At 44.9% G+C, this 14,869-nt stretch overlaps 1 protein-coding gene across 2 annotated transcripts in view; it reads left to right on the forward strand.

Moving 5' to 3' along the window:
- The window catches only part of LOC138504450 (transient receptor potential cation channel subfamily M member 7-like), a 1,624,316-nt gene that overhangs the window by 394,012 nt on the left and 1,215,435 nt on the right, over positions 1 to 14,869 (forward strand). The window contains exons 8-10 of one of the 2 annotated variants that reach the window (XM_069624957.1): positions 2,855 to 3,029; positions 3,249 to 3,372; positions 4,464 to 4,536. In XM_069624957.1, coding sequence (XP_069481058.1) covers positions 2,855 to 3,029; positions 3,249 to 3,372; positions 4,464 to 4,536 — 372 coding nt within the window. Of the gene's footprint in view, positions 1 to 2,854; positions 3,034 to 3,248; positions 3,373 to 4,463; positions 4,537 to 14,869 lie in introns of those variants that run through there. The other variant, XM_069624958.1, reaches the window with a different exon arrangement.

Genomic DNA, 14,869 nt, shown 5'->3' on the forward strand with positions numbered 1-14,869 from the left:
AGTGAGAGAGGTGTGGTGTTGATGGCTGCAGGTGGCAAGCACCCAGTTCCTGTGTGCCAATCTGCTTTCTATAGATTTGGCAGAGTATATTATCCATAGGGAAGTACCCAAGGTCTGATGGACCACAGCGCTTTGTCTGGTTAGCAGCTGATGTAGACAAGTGTGGTTAAAGACCGGAGCTTAATCATGGTTCCATTAGTGTATTTATGCAAATGGCAAGGCCTATGGCGATCGTCTGTGGAGGTGTGTCTAGTGTAAGGTGGTAGGAGATCTTAGAGGAGAGTCAATTAGTCAAGGGAAGGGGGAAGCAGGCCTTACTAGGCACAATTTGCAACCCTTCACACATTGCCACAGTGAATCCCTCTCCCTTCCTCTCAAATAGATACTTTGCATCACATGGGCCACAAAACAAGCATCTGCAAGCTAGCAGATGAGGGGAAGGGGAGAGTCTGAAAACTTCCCTCAGGGTTATGGGAGGCAAGAACCTTTGATTTAGAGAAAGGGCTTCTTGAAATTTGAGGGGCAGTCACCCGTTTCACCTTCCTTGGTATGCTAGTCGGCAGACTGAGAGATACCTCAAAATTCTCAGGTTCTGTGCTCAGAGACCACTTGGGAATTCTGCCCGTCAAGGGCTGGGGTCGTCTTGGGGAGGTCAATAAATTGTTTGCCAAGTGTTTGTCAGGCCGTTGGGCCAGGGGCCAGAATCCCTCTTTGCTCCGGTCAGGAAACGGGCCAGAAGCCTTAGCTTTGGTCACAATTATAAATTATTGGAGACCAAGCGCAAGGTGGCCACAGATTAGAACTGCATTATTGCTTTGAAGGCTATGAAACAAAGCTGCCAAAAAAAGAAACAAGCGCGCAGGGACATGCCTGGGTGGCAGAAGGGTGTAGCTGAGGAGCCTAGGTTTGTAGGTCACCCACATTCATTCATGTACTATCCAAGAAGTGCTCCTTCCAGTTACAACACACCAAAGTTAGTACAACAGCAGGGCAAAAGCAAAGCCAAGTTCCAAACCATCTGCATTCCAAGAAGATGTACAGAAATGGAAAGCAAAAGAAGGGAAGTACAGGGAAAATGAGCAAGATCGGATAATAAAAGCGAAAACTAGACAAGCGTGTTTTCCCATGGCTCTGGCGGTACTCTTACTGGGTACGGGCTTCCGTGTTTCCTGCAGGGAGATGCAGCCAATGTGCGTCAACTCGTAGTGCAAGTGCATGCTTGCTGAAGTTCCTGGGGGATTTAGTTTGGTCCCAAAGTCACAAGTGTAGAAGCCAGCCACAGTGTATCGATCTATGTGTTTGGTTCTGTCCAATCAGAGGCATTGCTAGGTGGTGGGGGATCTGAGGGGGCTATAGCCCCGGGTCTTTTGGTTGTAGCCCCGGATAGAAGCTCAGGGGCAACAACCAAAAGGCTAGCTAGCTCCGAGTCCCGACAGTCCCGGAATTAGAGTAGCACTGGATCTTTTCCAGACCTAGCAACACCCCTGAGTCCAATACTGACAACAGTCAAAAAGCAAGCTTAACCTTGTGCATGGTGAAAACAAATAGAAAATTCCTGTTCAACGCAACCCGTAGCAACAATTTGAAAGCCCAAACAATGTAACACCAAACACAGGATAACACAGAAGGAAAGAGAGAAATGGGACCAGCACACCAGTGGCTTTCATTCAGTTGCGCGAATGGGACCAATTAAGCATCTGGTTCGGGGCAACATGCACTAGAAAACAAGCAGGATTGATCAGATCCCAAGTGAAGAACATAGGTTTTCAGCAAGCCATTTTAATAATCCCATAATAACCAACGTTCAGTTTATCAGGCAAGTATGTAAATGTATTTTTTCAATTAAATCCTATTGGTGAAACCTAAGCACACTAGGATGCTGTAAAAGCCACACTACAGGGCAAATATATTGTCTACTGTACCATTAAAAAAGTGAATTATGAAACCAAACACGCTTTTCAATTGTACTGATGGAAATAGCTTACAAGTCTTCTCCCTAGCTCTACAGGCATCTGTATTGCTTGCAGATTTGCAGAATATCTTGCCTCCTGCATGTATGAAGTAAACCTCTGCTGGCAAGAGAGGAATTGGCCCAGAAGAAGACAGAGCTGTGCTCTGGCAAAATGTGGTTTGATGGAGCATTTTATCGTGGTGGTTGAGGCTCAAGCACCCCATGAGTTATTTTCCCCTTACTGTATTTTCTCCTGTGCTGTGTCCTACGCCTGTATGCACCCTTGAGGTAGGCAATTGATTCACAAGCTCCCTTTAGGGAACGGAAAAGCCATCCTCTGCGTATGCAGGACAGCATAAGCCTGAATGCTGAAGTGGTCCAATTCTACTTTGCAGATGTTTTATTGGTGGAATAAGAATTGTGACCTATGAAATGAGTGCCACGGCCAGAGTGCATTATGGGCTCAAAAGGATTCTGTGCTTGAATTACTATCACAGATATAATTGTCAAATCGGTGGTCGTTCTTATGTTCGTAAAATGCACTTTGGTTTTATGCAAAGTAGACAGCATCTCACATTCAGGGCATTCCACTTTAATCTGCACCAAGCTTCACCCCTCAGCCCCATCCATATCACTCTGACCACTCCTTCCAGGAAGGCGGTGAGGGGTGGTCCTCTCAGTAAATTTTGTCTGTTTCCAGCACCGTGTACTGATATTCCCAAACTAGATAGACAATCCGTCTTTTGTCTTACTTTACATATGTTTACTATTGTTTAATTTTCATACAGCACAGCTTGCGAGTGAGTGTAGCAGCCCGAATATATGGATCAGAATGCTTCTGTGGGGTTTGTTACACTTTAGTGGAACCAACTTTTGACCTTTTATCAACAATGCCTAATTTAGGAATTGGCCAAGGGGTGCCAGTGGTGGCTCTCATACTGGAAGGAGGCCCTAGCGTTATACTGACTGTGTTGGAGTACCTTCAGCGAAACCCCCCAGTGCCGGTGGTAGTCTGTGAGGGGACCGGAAGAGCGGCAGACATTCTGGCTTCCGTACATAAGCAAACCGAACAAGGAGGGTAAGTAGCAAGCCCACCTCCAAGTAAATAGTTCAATAGACTTATTCAATATTTTGAATAAATGTTTCGGGAATTTTAGACACTGCAAGGCTTCCTACTACCTGCCACTAATTAACATGTGAGAAGATATGTGAAATGAACAATACTGTAGCTATTTTTTAAATTACGCCTTTGTTTTGATTGGATTGTAGTAAAGTAGTTTCCAAATGTTTTTTCCAGACATCTCCCTGAAGGAGGTGAACATGCAGTCATTGCAACCATAAAAAATACCTTCAACTTTAGCCAGAGAGAGGCAGCTCGTTTTTTCCACATATTGATGGAATGCATGAAAAAGAAAGGATTGGTAAGTAGCTCTAAGTGAGAATGCAAGTATTTCAACATGTGAAATGGCATGGGTTTGAGAGAAAAACATTTCACATTGTTGCAAGAGATGATATACAGGCAAGTACAAGCCTCCCTCAACGGAGACTAACCATTTACATGAATATGCGCTCACGCAATGCACTGGAGTAATTAAATGGCCTATCAAACTAGAGGCCAATGTGCAAGCCTATAAAAAAACTCAATTCTAGGCAAAGGTATTGCATCTCTCCCATTGGACTCTGATTTTATTGAGCATTCTAAATGTGTTTTTATATCTCAAATTCGCAATTGGAACTACATAGAACAGTGATCTTGGATGAAGTTTGTCGATTTGATGACACTTTGCATGTTTGGATGGTAGACTTCAAATATGATGCATCTAATGTTGGTAGTGACTTCTAGAGTGCATTACTCGCACCATTCTTCTTTAATGTATGAATGGAACTCTTGTCCATATCACGAAGGACTGCTATGAGCTATTCTATCAGTTTTTCACAGCATTAAGGTTCTGCTAAAGTTCTAGTGAAAGGAGTCATCCTTTACTCACTACTAATGTTTGCGGGAAAGCCATCACCATCCTCATTGGGCCACATTTATTGCCGACGTTCCCCTTAAATCTCTGGGGAAAAAATCTACATACCAGCACCACAGATCCATACTTAAATTATGGCAGAGGTTTCAATCAAGCACTTTTGTTTGACCCTCTAATCGAAAAGTGCCTTTTACTAGCTTAAGTTTGCAAGGAATATTAAAACATTTTGCATACAGGTGAGATTTCCGAATACTCATATTTCATTATGTAAAACTGCTGCTGCTTGAGAGGCTATAGCAGTGTTTGCAATAGAAAAATATGAACGAACATATACCACTGTTCTCTCAATAAATGAGCCAAGAACTTCAGTTTTTCTAGGATGTTTGTTGCAAATGATTCTTGCTTTTATCACATATGCATCTGAGTATATGATATGAACATGTCAGTTTATGATGTACGCATTTCACTATCCACTATACTGATTTATGAATCTTGAATTGTTTCCCCAACCACCACACCCTTATCTTTTTTTCATGCAGATAACTTTGTTCCACATGGGATCCAAAAAAAATCAGGATATTGATGTGGCGATACTCACTGCTCTTCTGAAAGGTGATTATTATTGTTTGCTTAAAAGATGTGTATTCACTTTTGAAAGAGCTGCTCTCCCAAAATGGTAATTTCTTTTCTCCAGTCCTCAGAAACAAAAGTGGGAGAAAACTAAACTTAAGACTTGGCTGAACCCATTTGGTCTTATTCGGAATAGCGTGTTCATTAACGAAATGTAGAGTGGAACACATTGATTGAACTATTAAGAAGTTTGGGTTGCAACGTTTGTTGTGCCTAAATTCTCAGGCTAATAAGATTGCCTGTCACAGCACTATAATAGTTTGTAGAAAGTGGGGGAGCTGAGTGGTTGTTGCTGTTGCTGATGTGATTGTTATATTGTGAATGGAATGATACATGAATAGGTTGGTTTTCTTTCAGATTTTGGTTAGGAAAGCTTCCTTTAACTGATGAACAACATGAGGACTTTAAGGTAACTCACAGGCAGAGTGGAAGGTTAATGGGACCCACGGGGGAGAGCTGAACAGATGTCATTGATGTAGAATTAGTTAATTTGAGTCCTTTGAGGCACCGGTTAATCTGGGAGGGGATTTAGTTTTTGAGCTAGAAGATTGACTTGATAAACCTCCTTTGGACAACTTGTCAGCTCAGTCACTTGGGTCACCTCTGTCGATGGATCAGGCCTTTACATGTGGCTTGCAAAGGGGATAAGATTCCTAACTTTTATTTTCCAGAAACACTGCTCTGATTAGGTGGGAAGCTGGGTGACAAGTACTGGGCGTCCTTTTTTGGTTCAAGCAGACATTGGTGCTCTACAAGTTACTTGGGCTACTATCCAAACGCATAAACATGATTTTGTCCCATATTTTACCCCAGCCAGCTCCTCGAGTAGAGATAGAGCCAAGGGTGGCTGTGTGCATGGGTGGGTGAATTTACCAGTGACAAGGCACATCCCCGCTAATATTCTGCATATTTTGCATTTGAGACTGCAGAGCAGAAAGTCTGTGACTACATTGGTAAGGGGACCAGGGACCAGTGTAGTGTAAATAACTGAGGTTGGTCCGGATGGGTCTTGACTAGATTCTCTGCATTGACTGACAACTAGGAGGAGAGGCTGGGCCCTTGGGTTAATGGGGTTCTTCTGGTAAAGGGTAGTGGGTGATGTTAATGGTGGTTTGGTTGGTGAAATCAATAATAAGGTCTTGTTTGTGGATGTTCAGAAGGGGATTGCAGCAGTGGCCTGTTTCAAGAGTTGAGGAAAATAGGTGGGTGTGCAGATGAAAAACTGGGCCCTAAATTGTCACAATACAGATGATTACCCTACAAAAAGCAGGTTGATTTGATTACTTATTTCCACATACAATGTTCTTATCAATCTTCTACTTTAGTTTCTGCCACTTCTTGCCGGGACACCTTAGAGACCTTTGATTGAGCATGTTTGCGGTGCCAGACCACTCTGTCACAGGTGTTCTATCTTTTTTTCTCAAAGTTCAAACATTCACCAGCAATTTAGCTTTACTTGGGTCTTTCATCACACACGTTAAACAATCCATTCTGGATTGAAGGAGCAGGAAATGGTGGATTGTCCCCCTCAGTTTCACCTGTCAACTGTGACGGACCTAGAGGTCGAGAATATCCTGAAGCCCATGCATCTCACGAGTTGTCCAGGTGACCTATTACCATCAAAGAACACTGTAGTATTTTTGTTCCATTCTTACTTAGATTCATTAATGCTTCTTTTAATCATTGTCCGATACCTGGAATTATTAAGGATGTTGTGGTGACTCCCCTCTTAAAGAAGCAGGGGTTAGATGCTAATGATGTCTCTAATTTGACGCCTACAACTAACACCCTCTTCTTCCTTAAGTTAGTTGATAAGGTGGCCACCACCCAAATTCAATCCCATCAGGAAGTTACAGGTGTGTTGCATAAGAAACAGTCTCGTTTTGGGCATGCCCATGGCATTGATTGATTGATAATTTATTTCTATAGCATGGAAAAAAGCCCTAGTCGATATCCAGACTCAGATGCTAGCAGTATTGGAAAAGAGTGGATCAGGGCTGCTGATTTTACTTGACTTATCAGCAGCCTTTGATCTACTAAACCATAAAAACTATTGGAGAGATTGGCTGTTTATAGGTTTTTTTCTAGGGAATCTGTGACATGGATGAAGTCTTTTCTGGAGGGGTGTTGGTCCAGGGTCCATTGTGGAGATGCCTCATCCAACACTAAGCCCATCATCTGTGCTGTTCCGCAGGGGGCCTGTCTGTCCCCCTCTCTCCAATATTTATATCCAGCCATTGTGCGTAGAACTGGAGAGATTGAGGGGGTTGTTTTGCGAACTACGCAGATGATTTTAAGCTTACCATGGAACTTAGTGGAAATCATGGGGATGATCAGGAGAGGCTACATAATATCTACATGGTCATTAAAACAAATGGGGTGTCCATAAATTGGCTATACCTTAATTCTGGAAAAACCGAGCTTATGATTTATGGGTCCAAGCACTCTCGAGAGAGTTTAGGACAAGAATTTTCTAGTTTCCACATTGATGGAGCTCATGTTCCGGTGGTTGGGAAGGTTAAAACCCTTGGCACTTTCCTGGAGGCCGCTTAAATCGGATGCCCATGTGGACTACATAGTTAGGAACATTAATTACTATTTCAGAGTCTTGAGATTGGTTGGTCCCACGATCATGAGGAAAAATCGCGCTAAGCTGGTAAGAGCCATCCTCTTAATGTGACTCGATTACTGTAACTCCCTGTTAGGTGGAGCCAGTAAGGATTGCATTCATGCATTGCAGAAAGTCCAAAATGAAGCAGTGCACATAGTCTATCATATTGTGCGTAGAGAATCAGTAACAGCGACCCGTAGAGAGCTTCATTGGCTCCCAGTGACAGCCAGAATTCTCTTTAAGTTGTTGAGATTGGGACACAAGTGTCTCTTTGGGTCTGCACCCCAATATCTAAAAGAGAAACTGGAGATTTACAGACCCAGTAGGAACCTACATTCAACAAAGGCCTGTATCTTGAAGGTATCTGGGGTAATGGTTGTTCCTTCCCTGTTCGGGTGGCGCAGGCTTGGAACAAGCTTCTAGAATCACTTGGGAAGGAAGAAAATCATTCTACTTTCAGGAAACTTCTGAAGACCAGGCTGTTTGCTTAGGCTGAATCCCAGAGTGTGTGATTTCTAGTTCTGTTTTTGTCTGTATGATTTTATTGTCGTCGTGCATGGATTCTTGAGGGCTTTGGCGCTTCATAAGCAAAAATAGATAAATAGAATGTTTGTTCCTGCCCTCGTTATACAATGTTGCTGCTTGCAACCTTGACTTGAACACAGACTGGTCTTGCATCAGTCTCCCCAACTCACTGGCTGTGTTGATCTCTCTGGCGTAACTTAGTTCTTGAAGCCAAGGACGGTACCACAGCGGCTGCTGCTCCTCCCACCTGACTTGGTTAGTTACGCACGAGGGCCTCCGGTATCTCCGACACATAATGCAGGATACTTCAGTCTGGTTTCCTGGCCTTAAACTTTCTAATCTGCAGGGTCTTCAAAAGTAACAGGTTCTTGCCAACACTTCTTGGTTTTCCGTCTTTCTCCCCGTGTTCAGCTGCCGTTTCAAAACTCCTGTTCTGTGCTTGCCTCTCTCCGCGTGTGCTCTCGTGCTCCACCTTTTATCCATGTGGGGAAGCTTAATGGAAGTCGGGTGTGATTACCAATAATTGCCTGACCATAGTAGCAGGACATGACCGCTACACTGCTAGAGTGTGAGTGTGTTTTCTCCCAGCGCGGGCTGTCTGTGTGAAAGTGTTCGGGAAGAGGGTTAGGGGGAGGTAAAGATCCCACATATTCTACCTGGTAGGATGGGGAAAGGTGTTACAGGGGGGATACCGTGTCTCACCGTCTAGTGTCTCACTCCCACTCCCCGATGACCCGTCACCCAGGTGATCCTCCTGCACTGGTCCACCCCCAGGAATTGGATCCAAAAGCGATGGCCGTGTCCTGGCCACCTGGATGACAGATCTCCGGGGATTAGCGGGTGAGACACCTTCTGCTTTATCACAGTATCCATCATTAACCAGTGACCAGGAGTTACTCCTGGGGAACAAGGAGCTAGTAAATAGCGTCCCGTAAATCTAACTTCCCCATAAGATGAAAACATATCATGTTGGTCATCATTTATAAAGCCTTATGCTTTAAATGTTGTATAGATGTGTCCTAATGCTTTGTGCGGTACCACCTGGAGCGTTCTTTATGAGCTGATGGGAATTACAATGAAAAAATAATCTTGGAACCAAGTAACCGGATAGACTCAACAAATATGGCAAAATACTACTTTATTATCCGTTTAATAAAGTAGGACAATCTAGTGAACGGTCCGTAGTCCACACACTCACAAATGTAGATTGATTACACAAAGACTTTATACCTCAAAGTGTGTCAGCTATGACATCATCTAGCGTGGCAAATAATAAAACCTATTAGGTTCATGGATTGGTTAGGAGAACATATCTACTTATAGAGTTTATAAGTGTTAGTTACTTTATTGGATGCTACTCTCTGGTAGGCAAGCCTCGAACTTCCCTCTAACTACCTATAATACAGATTATAGCAGTATAACAGTAGTGGATTGGCATATGCAACATTGTATGCTCATCGTTGCATTAGGCCATCATCAAAGGTTGGCATCCCCTCCGAACCTTGGGCACTTTGCTCACTAGCGGAGTAAGAAACACAAAACTCTGGTGTAGAGTACAACATCAGACTACTACCCACCCAATTAGTCCAAGGTCTCATCAGCCAAACCTTCAGTCAAGGCCTCTTCTTTGTAGTTGAGCTTGCAATCGGTTCTTGTCTCTGGTATTTTTAAGGGAGTGTAGGTACACCACTATCTCCGTATGGAGCTTAATGAATAGGCTTAGTTTTCAAATTCTGCATCATGTGTGAGGGGACTAAAATGTTGTCAATTTCTCCCACTTTAGTGCTATTTAATTCAATTAAGCAGAGTTTCTTTACGCCTCTTGGCCTCTGGAGACTTAGTTGTTCCATCTCGCATAGGCTTTTCTGCATCTTTTATTGTCAATACTTGGCAGTGCGTAAATGTTTGCTCATTTACTTGATCTTAGAGAAATATGTCCTGCGTACGTTGCTTATTGATTTATTGATTTAATTATTTATAGAGCGCTTTACACCAAGGCACTGAATCCTTGTTACCTCCCCTTGTATCCATCAGTAGCTTTTCGCTGTGGCATCCCTGATCTCTGGTTAGTAGCTTATTCTTTGTTCATGCATGAATTTGTATTTCCATCCTCTGCCAGCTCTGTAGCTCTGGTCTTGCTCCTTTGAGTGCTTCTGTCAAGAATACACAAGGGAAGAGTATCGACACTCTCCCCTGAACCACAGAAGCCGAATGGATTCAACCCTCTCACCGTGGTTGGCACGGGCGCCTGATTTGTCAAGACACAGGTTGCCACGTGACAGCCAATGGGGGGAAGAGGGATTAGGGAGAGTTTGTGGGTGGGATGGGGGAAATTAGGAAAACCGGAAAGAGGAGCACGGAAAACTTGTTGGGATATTTAGCGGGAAGCACCAGGGAAAAATGCATACATATACCAATAACCTAACACACTCCTTGTTATCCTAACACTTCCTGAGCCTCTCTCTCTCTCTCCTGTAGCATAAACTCATACCATCCCATGTTCCAATTCCCCTATGACCTGTGTAACCCTTGGTCCATGTAAACCTATAACATGAACCATTATGAGCATGAAAGCATAAACAACACTTGGCAAGCAGAATGAGACATACTGGGAGGTTTTCCCACAATGATTATACAGACACATGGCTCCAGGGGCAAGCAAAAGCAAAACATGACCAGCTCTGAATACAACTTCCCAACATTAACATAATCGTGTGTACCTGGTTCTCCTAAGACTAGACACGTGTTATTTAGGCACATGCGTCCAAGCAGGCACTCAATTCCCCTATTCCCCTTCTACCTGAACAACTCATTACAGTCCGCGCTACTTGCTTCCCCAGAGTGTAATGGTTTTCATTCTCCCCACCTTATGTGCAAATCAAGAAATAGCCCATTCCTCCTCGGAACGTATTAAGTTCCCAATCAGTCCTTTAGACTTTCATAATAATGCGTGCAAACAGAGAAAAGAAAACACACATCCCTCATTTCTGAGGCGTAGTAGCGAGACCGATTTAGACAGCAGGTATCCCGACTGCAACGTAGTCTGCACAAAATAACACAAGCACACAGTACTTAGCTTTTTGTCTGGGAACCCACACGGGACTACTCGGACCAGAAGATCTTCAGCATTAGAAGCAGGCACCCTGGAGTTTCACCGCCACACGGACCAGAGTCCTCCCATGCCTTCTCAGTCCCTTGGCGTGCCGCTCCCAGAGATCCCCTGCATTCTCGCCATCACCACCCGTGCATACAGAACAATCTGCACTTGGCACAGGCCGTTGACGGCTAATAAGCCATTCCCAATCAGTGTCAGCTGCAGATGTGCGCAAATGTGCACAACTACAAAAAGGACCAAGTGCTGCTGGCAAATGCAGTCCCAAGGCTGCTGCAGCTTTAACAGCCTTTCCTTTGCCCACCGTTTATCCTCCATGTTGCATAATCCTAGGTCTGCCCCAGCCCCTAATCCTGACATCTTTGCTTACTATCATTGAGAGCCGACGTCCATCTTTTCAACATGGCCGCTTATGTTTTCTACTGCAGCAAGCTTCTATATGGCTCATCTACCTTATATTTTTGCTTATTTACATTCACTACTCTTCTGGTTACTTATCGGCTTCTTATTACTTGTGCGTATGTTTACTCTTGTTTCTTCAGTTGCATCTTTATTCTTAAGTATTCTTAAATTGTTTCAGTGCATCATTGTATCTTCTCCTTATGACATCACTTTGCACCTGTAAAACATTCTTTACAATTCCTTGATATTCAATGGTGCCTGCAAATCTCCTGATACCACCTCCAGTATGCGGTTTTGGAACGATACCTGGTGTCCTATTATTCATCCAGTATGACAGAGGTGAGGGGGCGGAGTCCATCAGTGACTTGCAATTCTGCTCCTCTACCTTCCCCCCTCTGACCGAGTACTCGACTCCCTCCTCTTACTCAATTCTCTTCATTCTTCTTCCACAGAATGATTTCTTCAGGATCCATATCTTAGTCACCCACCTCAGGTCACCTGCATTCTTTATACGTTCATCCACACTCCATGTTAGGTGGCACCACTCTCCAGTCGGTTGACAGAGCACCCAATGCCCTACATAGTTCTTATTATCCTTAGGGTAACAAGGTCATGAGCCTGATTGCCATTAGTGGTTCTTTGATCGCATTAAATCCTTTTATTGCCATGTTGATAGTTTGTAGCAGCTCCCACCTAGTGATCTGTAACCACTTGGCGTTTACTGCAGTCTGAATTCCTGACATGAATATAGCTGCAAATATCACTGCTGTTCTGCCGAACAATTTATGTTAATCTGGAATGTCATAATAGGCATCTATTGATTTTTCTGAGAAATATTTCTCCCTCTTTCGTCAAATGATGCTAAGCGATCTCTTCTTCCCCAAGTGTGCCTTCATTTTCGGGAAGCTGTCAATATGGAGATCACTTTGGGGAATCACCTAGGCAGGAACATGTGGGAACACCTTCCTCCCCAATTTTGAGGCAGCTGCATATAAGCCTTGGATCCACAGACTGAATAGCGATCCATTCATTCCTGGTACTTCGACCGTTTGCTTGCATCCTTTACTTTCTCCAACAGGCCTTTGTTCCTGAAACATGTTGTTACATTTTTTATTGGTATTATGCATACCAGTCCTGCTTCATTTTCAGCCCATGTCAGTAACTTGGAAAACTTGGCCCAGGACTTTAGGCAGCAATCATTTACAATTTGCACTATGTCTACTAGTTCTTTCATCAATAAATGTGCGCTGCATGCTCACATTTCTTCTTCCCTTCCTTTGCTGGTGGCAACCTGTCCATATACCAATAGCTGAGGTCTCTCCCAGCATCCTGGCAATCCTGGGGTTTCCTATACATCTGCACATGCCAACCTCTTCTGTTTGGCAACTCTTATTTGTTCTCCACTCAGGGACGAATAGGTGAGAATTCTGCTCGACCAACCTATGTCTTTTTCCATCTGCGTTTTTATGTTTGCATCTTCATATGGAAATGTTTTCTTCAATCGCCATTGTAGGGTTGCCCATCTTCCTTCGAATTGTCCTCTTGTGCACGCTTCTAGATGGCGGAGGCACTTCACATGGTGTGCAGATATTTCTCTTGCGATAAATGTTCCTGGCTGTGTTGATGGCATAAGCGATGAGGGAGTATAATTAGCAGCTTTCATCTGACGTTCTCTTCCCCACCTCTTGAGGAATAGAAAGAGATGTCTCATTCTCAGGTATTTCACTTGAATTATAAAACAATGGGGGTAATTCATAGAATTCAGCGCACAAGTGGCGCACGCGGCTGGCGCACAGTGTGCGCGTACGGCAGTCTGCGCCAGCCGCGTGTGCCAAAATCCATTTCCGTGCACAGTGTATTCATGGATTTCAACATCCATAACCAGCCGTGGCGCAGAGTAGCGCAGCGACCCTGCAGCAGCGCCAGTTAAACCCCCAAACCCTCCCCGTGCGACATGAACAGCGCACAAATCCCGTACATTGCGCACAGGCCAGTGGACCAGCATACAGCCCCCCACCACGAAAACGTCTGTAAAAATCCCTGCACATCCCTCTGAATACACATACCCCGCTGTGTGGGAAGTGTTACACGCGAATGGCCCTGTGCGAGCGGGGTACGTGTATTTCTGGGTTGCGCGGGAAGTTTTACACGCAATTGTCCCTGTGTGAGCGGGGTACGTGTATTTCTGGGTTGCGCGGGAAGTTTTACACGCGATTGGCCCTGTGCGAGCGGGGTACATGTATTTTGGGGGTGGGCGGGAAGTTTTACAAGCGATTGGCCCTGTGTGAGCGGGGTACGTGTATTTCTGGGGTGCGCAGGAAGTTTTACACGCGATTGGCCCTGTGCGAGCGGGGTACGTGTATTTCGGGGTGGGCGGGAAGTTTTACACGCGATTGGCCCTGTGCAAGCGGGATACGTGTATTTCGGGGGTGTGCGGGAAGTTTTACACGCGATTGGCCCTGTGCGAGCGGGGTACGTGTATTTCGGGGTGGGCGGGAAGTTTTACACGCGATTGGCCCTGTGCGAGCGGGGTACGTGTATTTCAGGGGTGCGCGGGAAGTTTTACACGTGATTGGCCCTGTGCGAGAGGTACACACTGCACCCCTGGCCATGCCCCACAGGCAGCCCATCCACCCTGGCGAAGCCCCCAGCCAGCCCACATGTCACCACGCACAAGTGTGCACTGACTCATGTCCCCCAGTCCCCCATCCACCCACCATTGAGGGGCACCTGCCAGCAGGCCCTGACTCATGTCCCCCAGCACCCCCATCCACCCAGCATTGAGGGGCACCTGCCAGCAGGCCCCGACTCATGTCCCCCAGTACCCCATCCACCCAGCATTGAGGGGCACCTGCCAGCAGGCCCCGACTCATGTCCCACTCATGTCCCCCTGCTCCCCCATCCACCCAGCATTGAGGGGTACCTGCCAGCAGGCCCCGACTCATGTCCCCCACAACCCCCATCCACTCAGCAGTGAGGGGCACCTGCCAGCAGGCCCCGACTCATGTCCCCCAGCACCCCATCCACCCAGCAGTGAGGATCAGGCCCCGACTCATGTCCCCCTGCAAAACGAAAGGAAGCTGCACAATCATGGGCCTCATGTGCACCAAAATACCACAGCACGCCACCCCAGTCTTGACATGCAATGATTTTACCAATCCACCCCACACCGACATGCCCCTGTCAGGACACAAATCAAAAGTCAACCATGTACATCAACACATGTCCGTCACACACACACACACTGTTTGCCATAGATTGTGTAAAACCACATTTTGACATGCATGAACCCAATGAGTGAATCCCACACATGGAATTAAAATATCAAAATATATTATGAACAAAATCAATGTAATGAAATGAAAGCCAAAAAAACAATACAAACATGAAATGCATGTCCAAAAATAAATATGAAAAATGAAATGTAGATCCAATCCAAATAAATCCTAAAGAAAAATGGTCCAAACTCTCTGTCCACCAAAACAAATCCAAAGGAAACGTAAAAATCTAATTCCATTGCTCCATGGTGAAATCAAAAGAAAATGTACAGATAAATCCAATGTCCAACTATGTACAAGCAATTTTCAAAGGGTCCATGAGCCCTACAAAAGAACTGAAACCTATCAAAGAAACTACCTAAGAAATAACTATATACAAAAGTGTGG

This window comes from Ambystoma mexicanum, chromosome 11 (genome assembly GCF_040938575.1).
Source record: "Ambystoma mexicanum isolate Mex_15411 chromosome 11, UKY_AmexF1_1, whole genome shotgun sequence".
NCBI classification, from domain to species: domain Eukaryota; kingdom Metazoa; phylum Chordata; class Amphibia; order Caudata; family Ambystomatidae; genus Ambystoma; species Ambystoma mexicanum.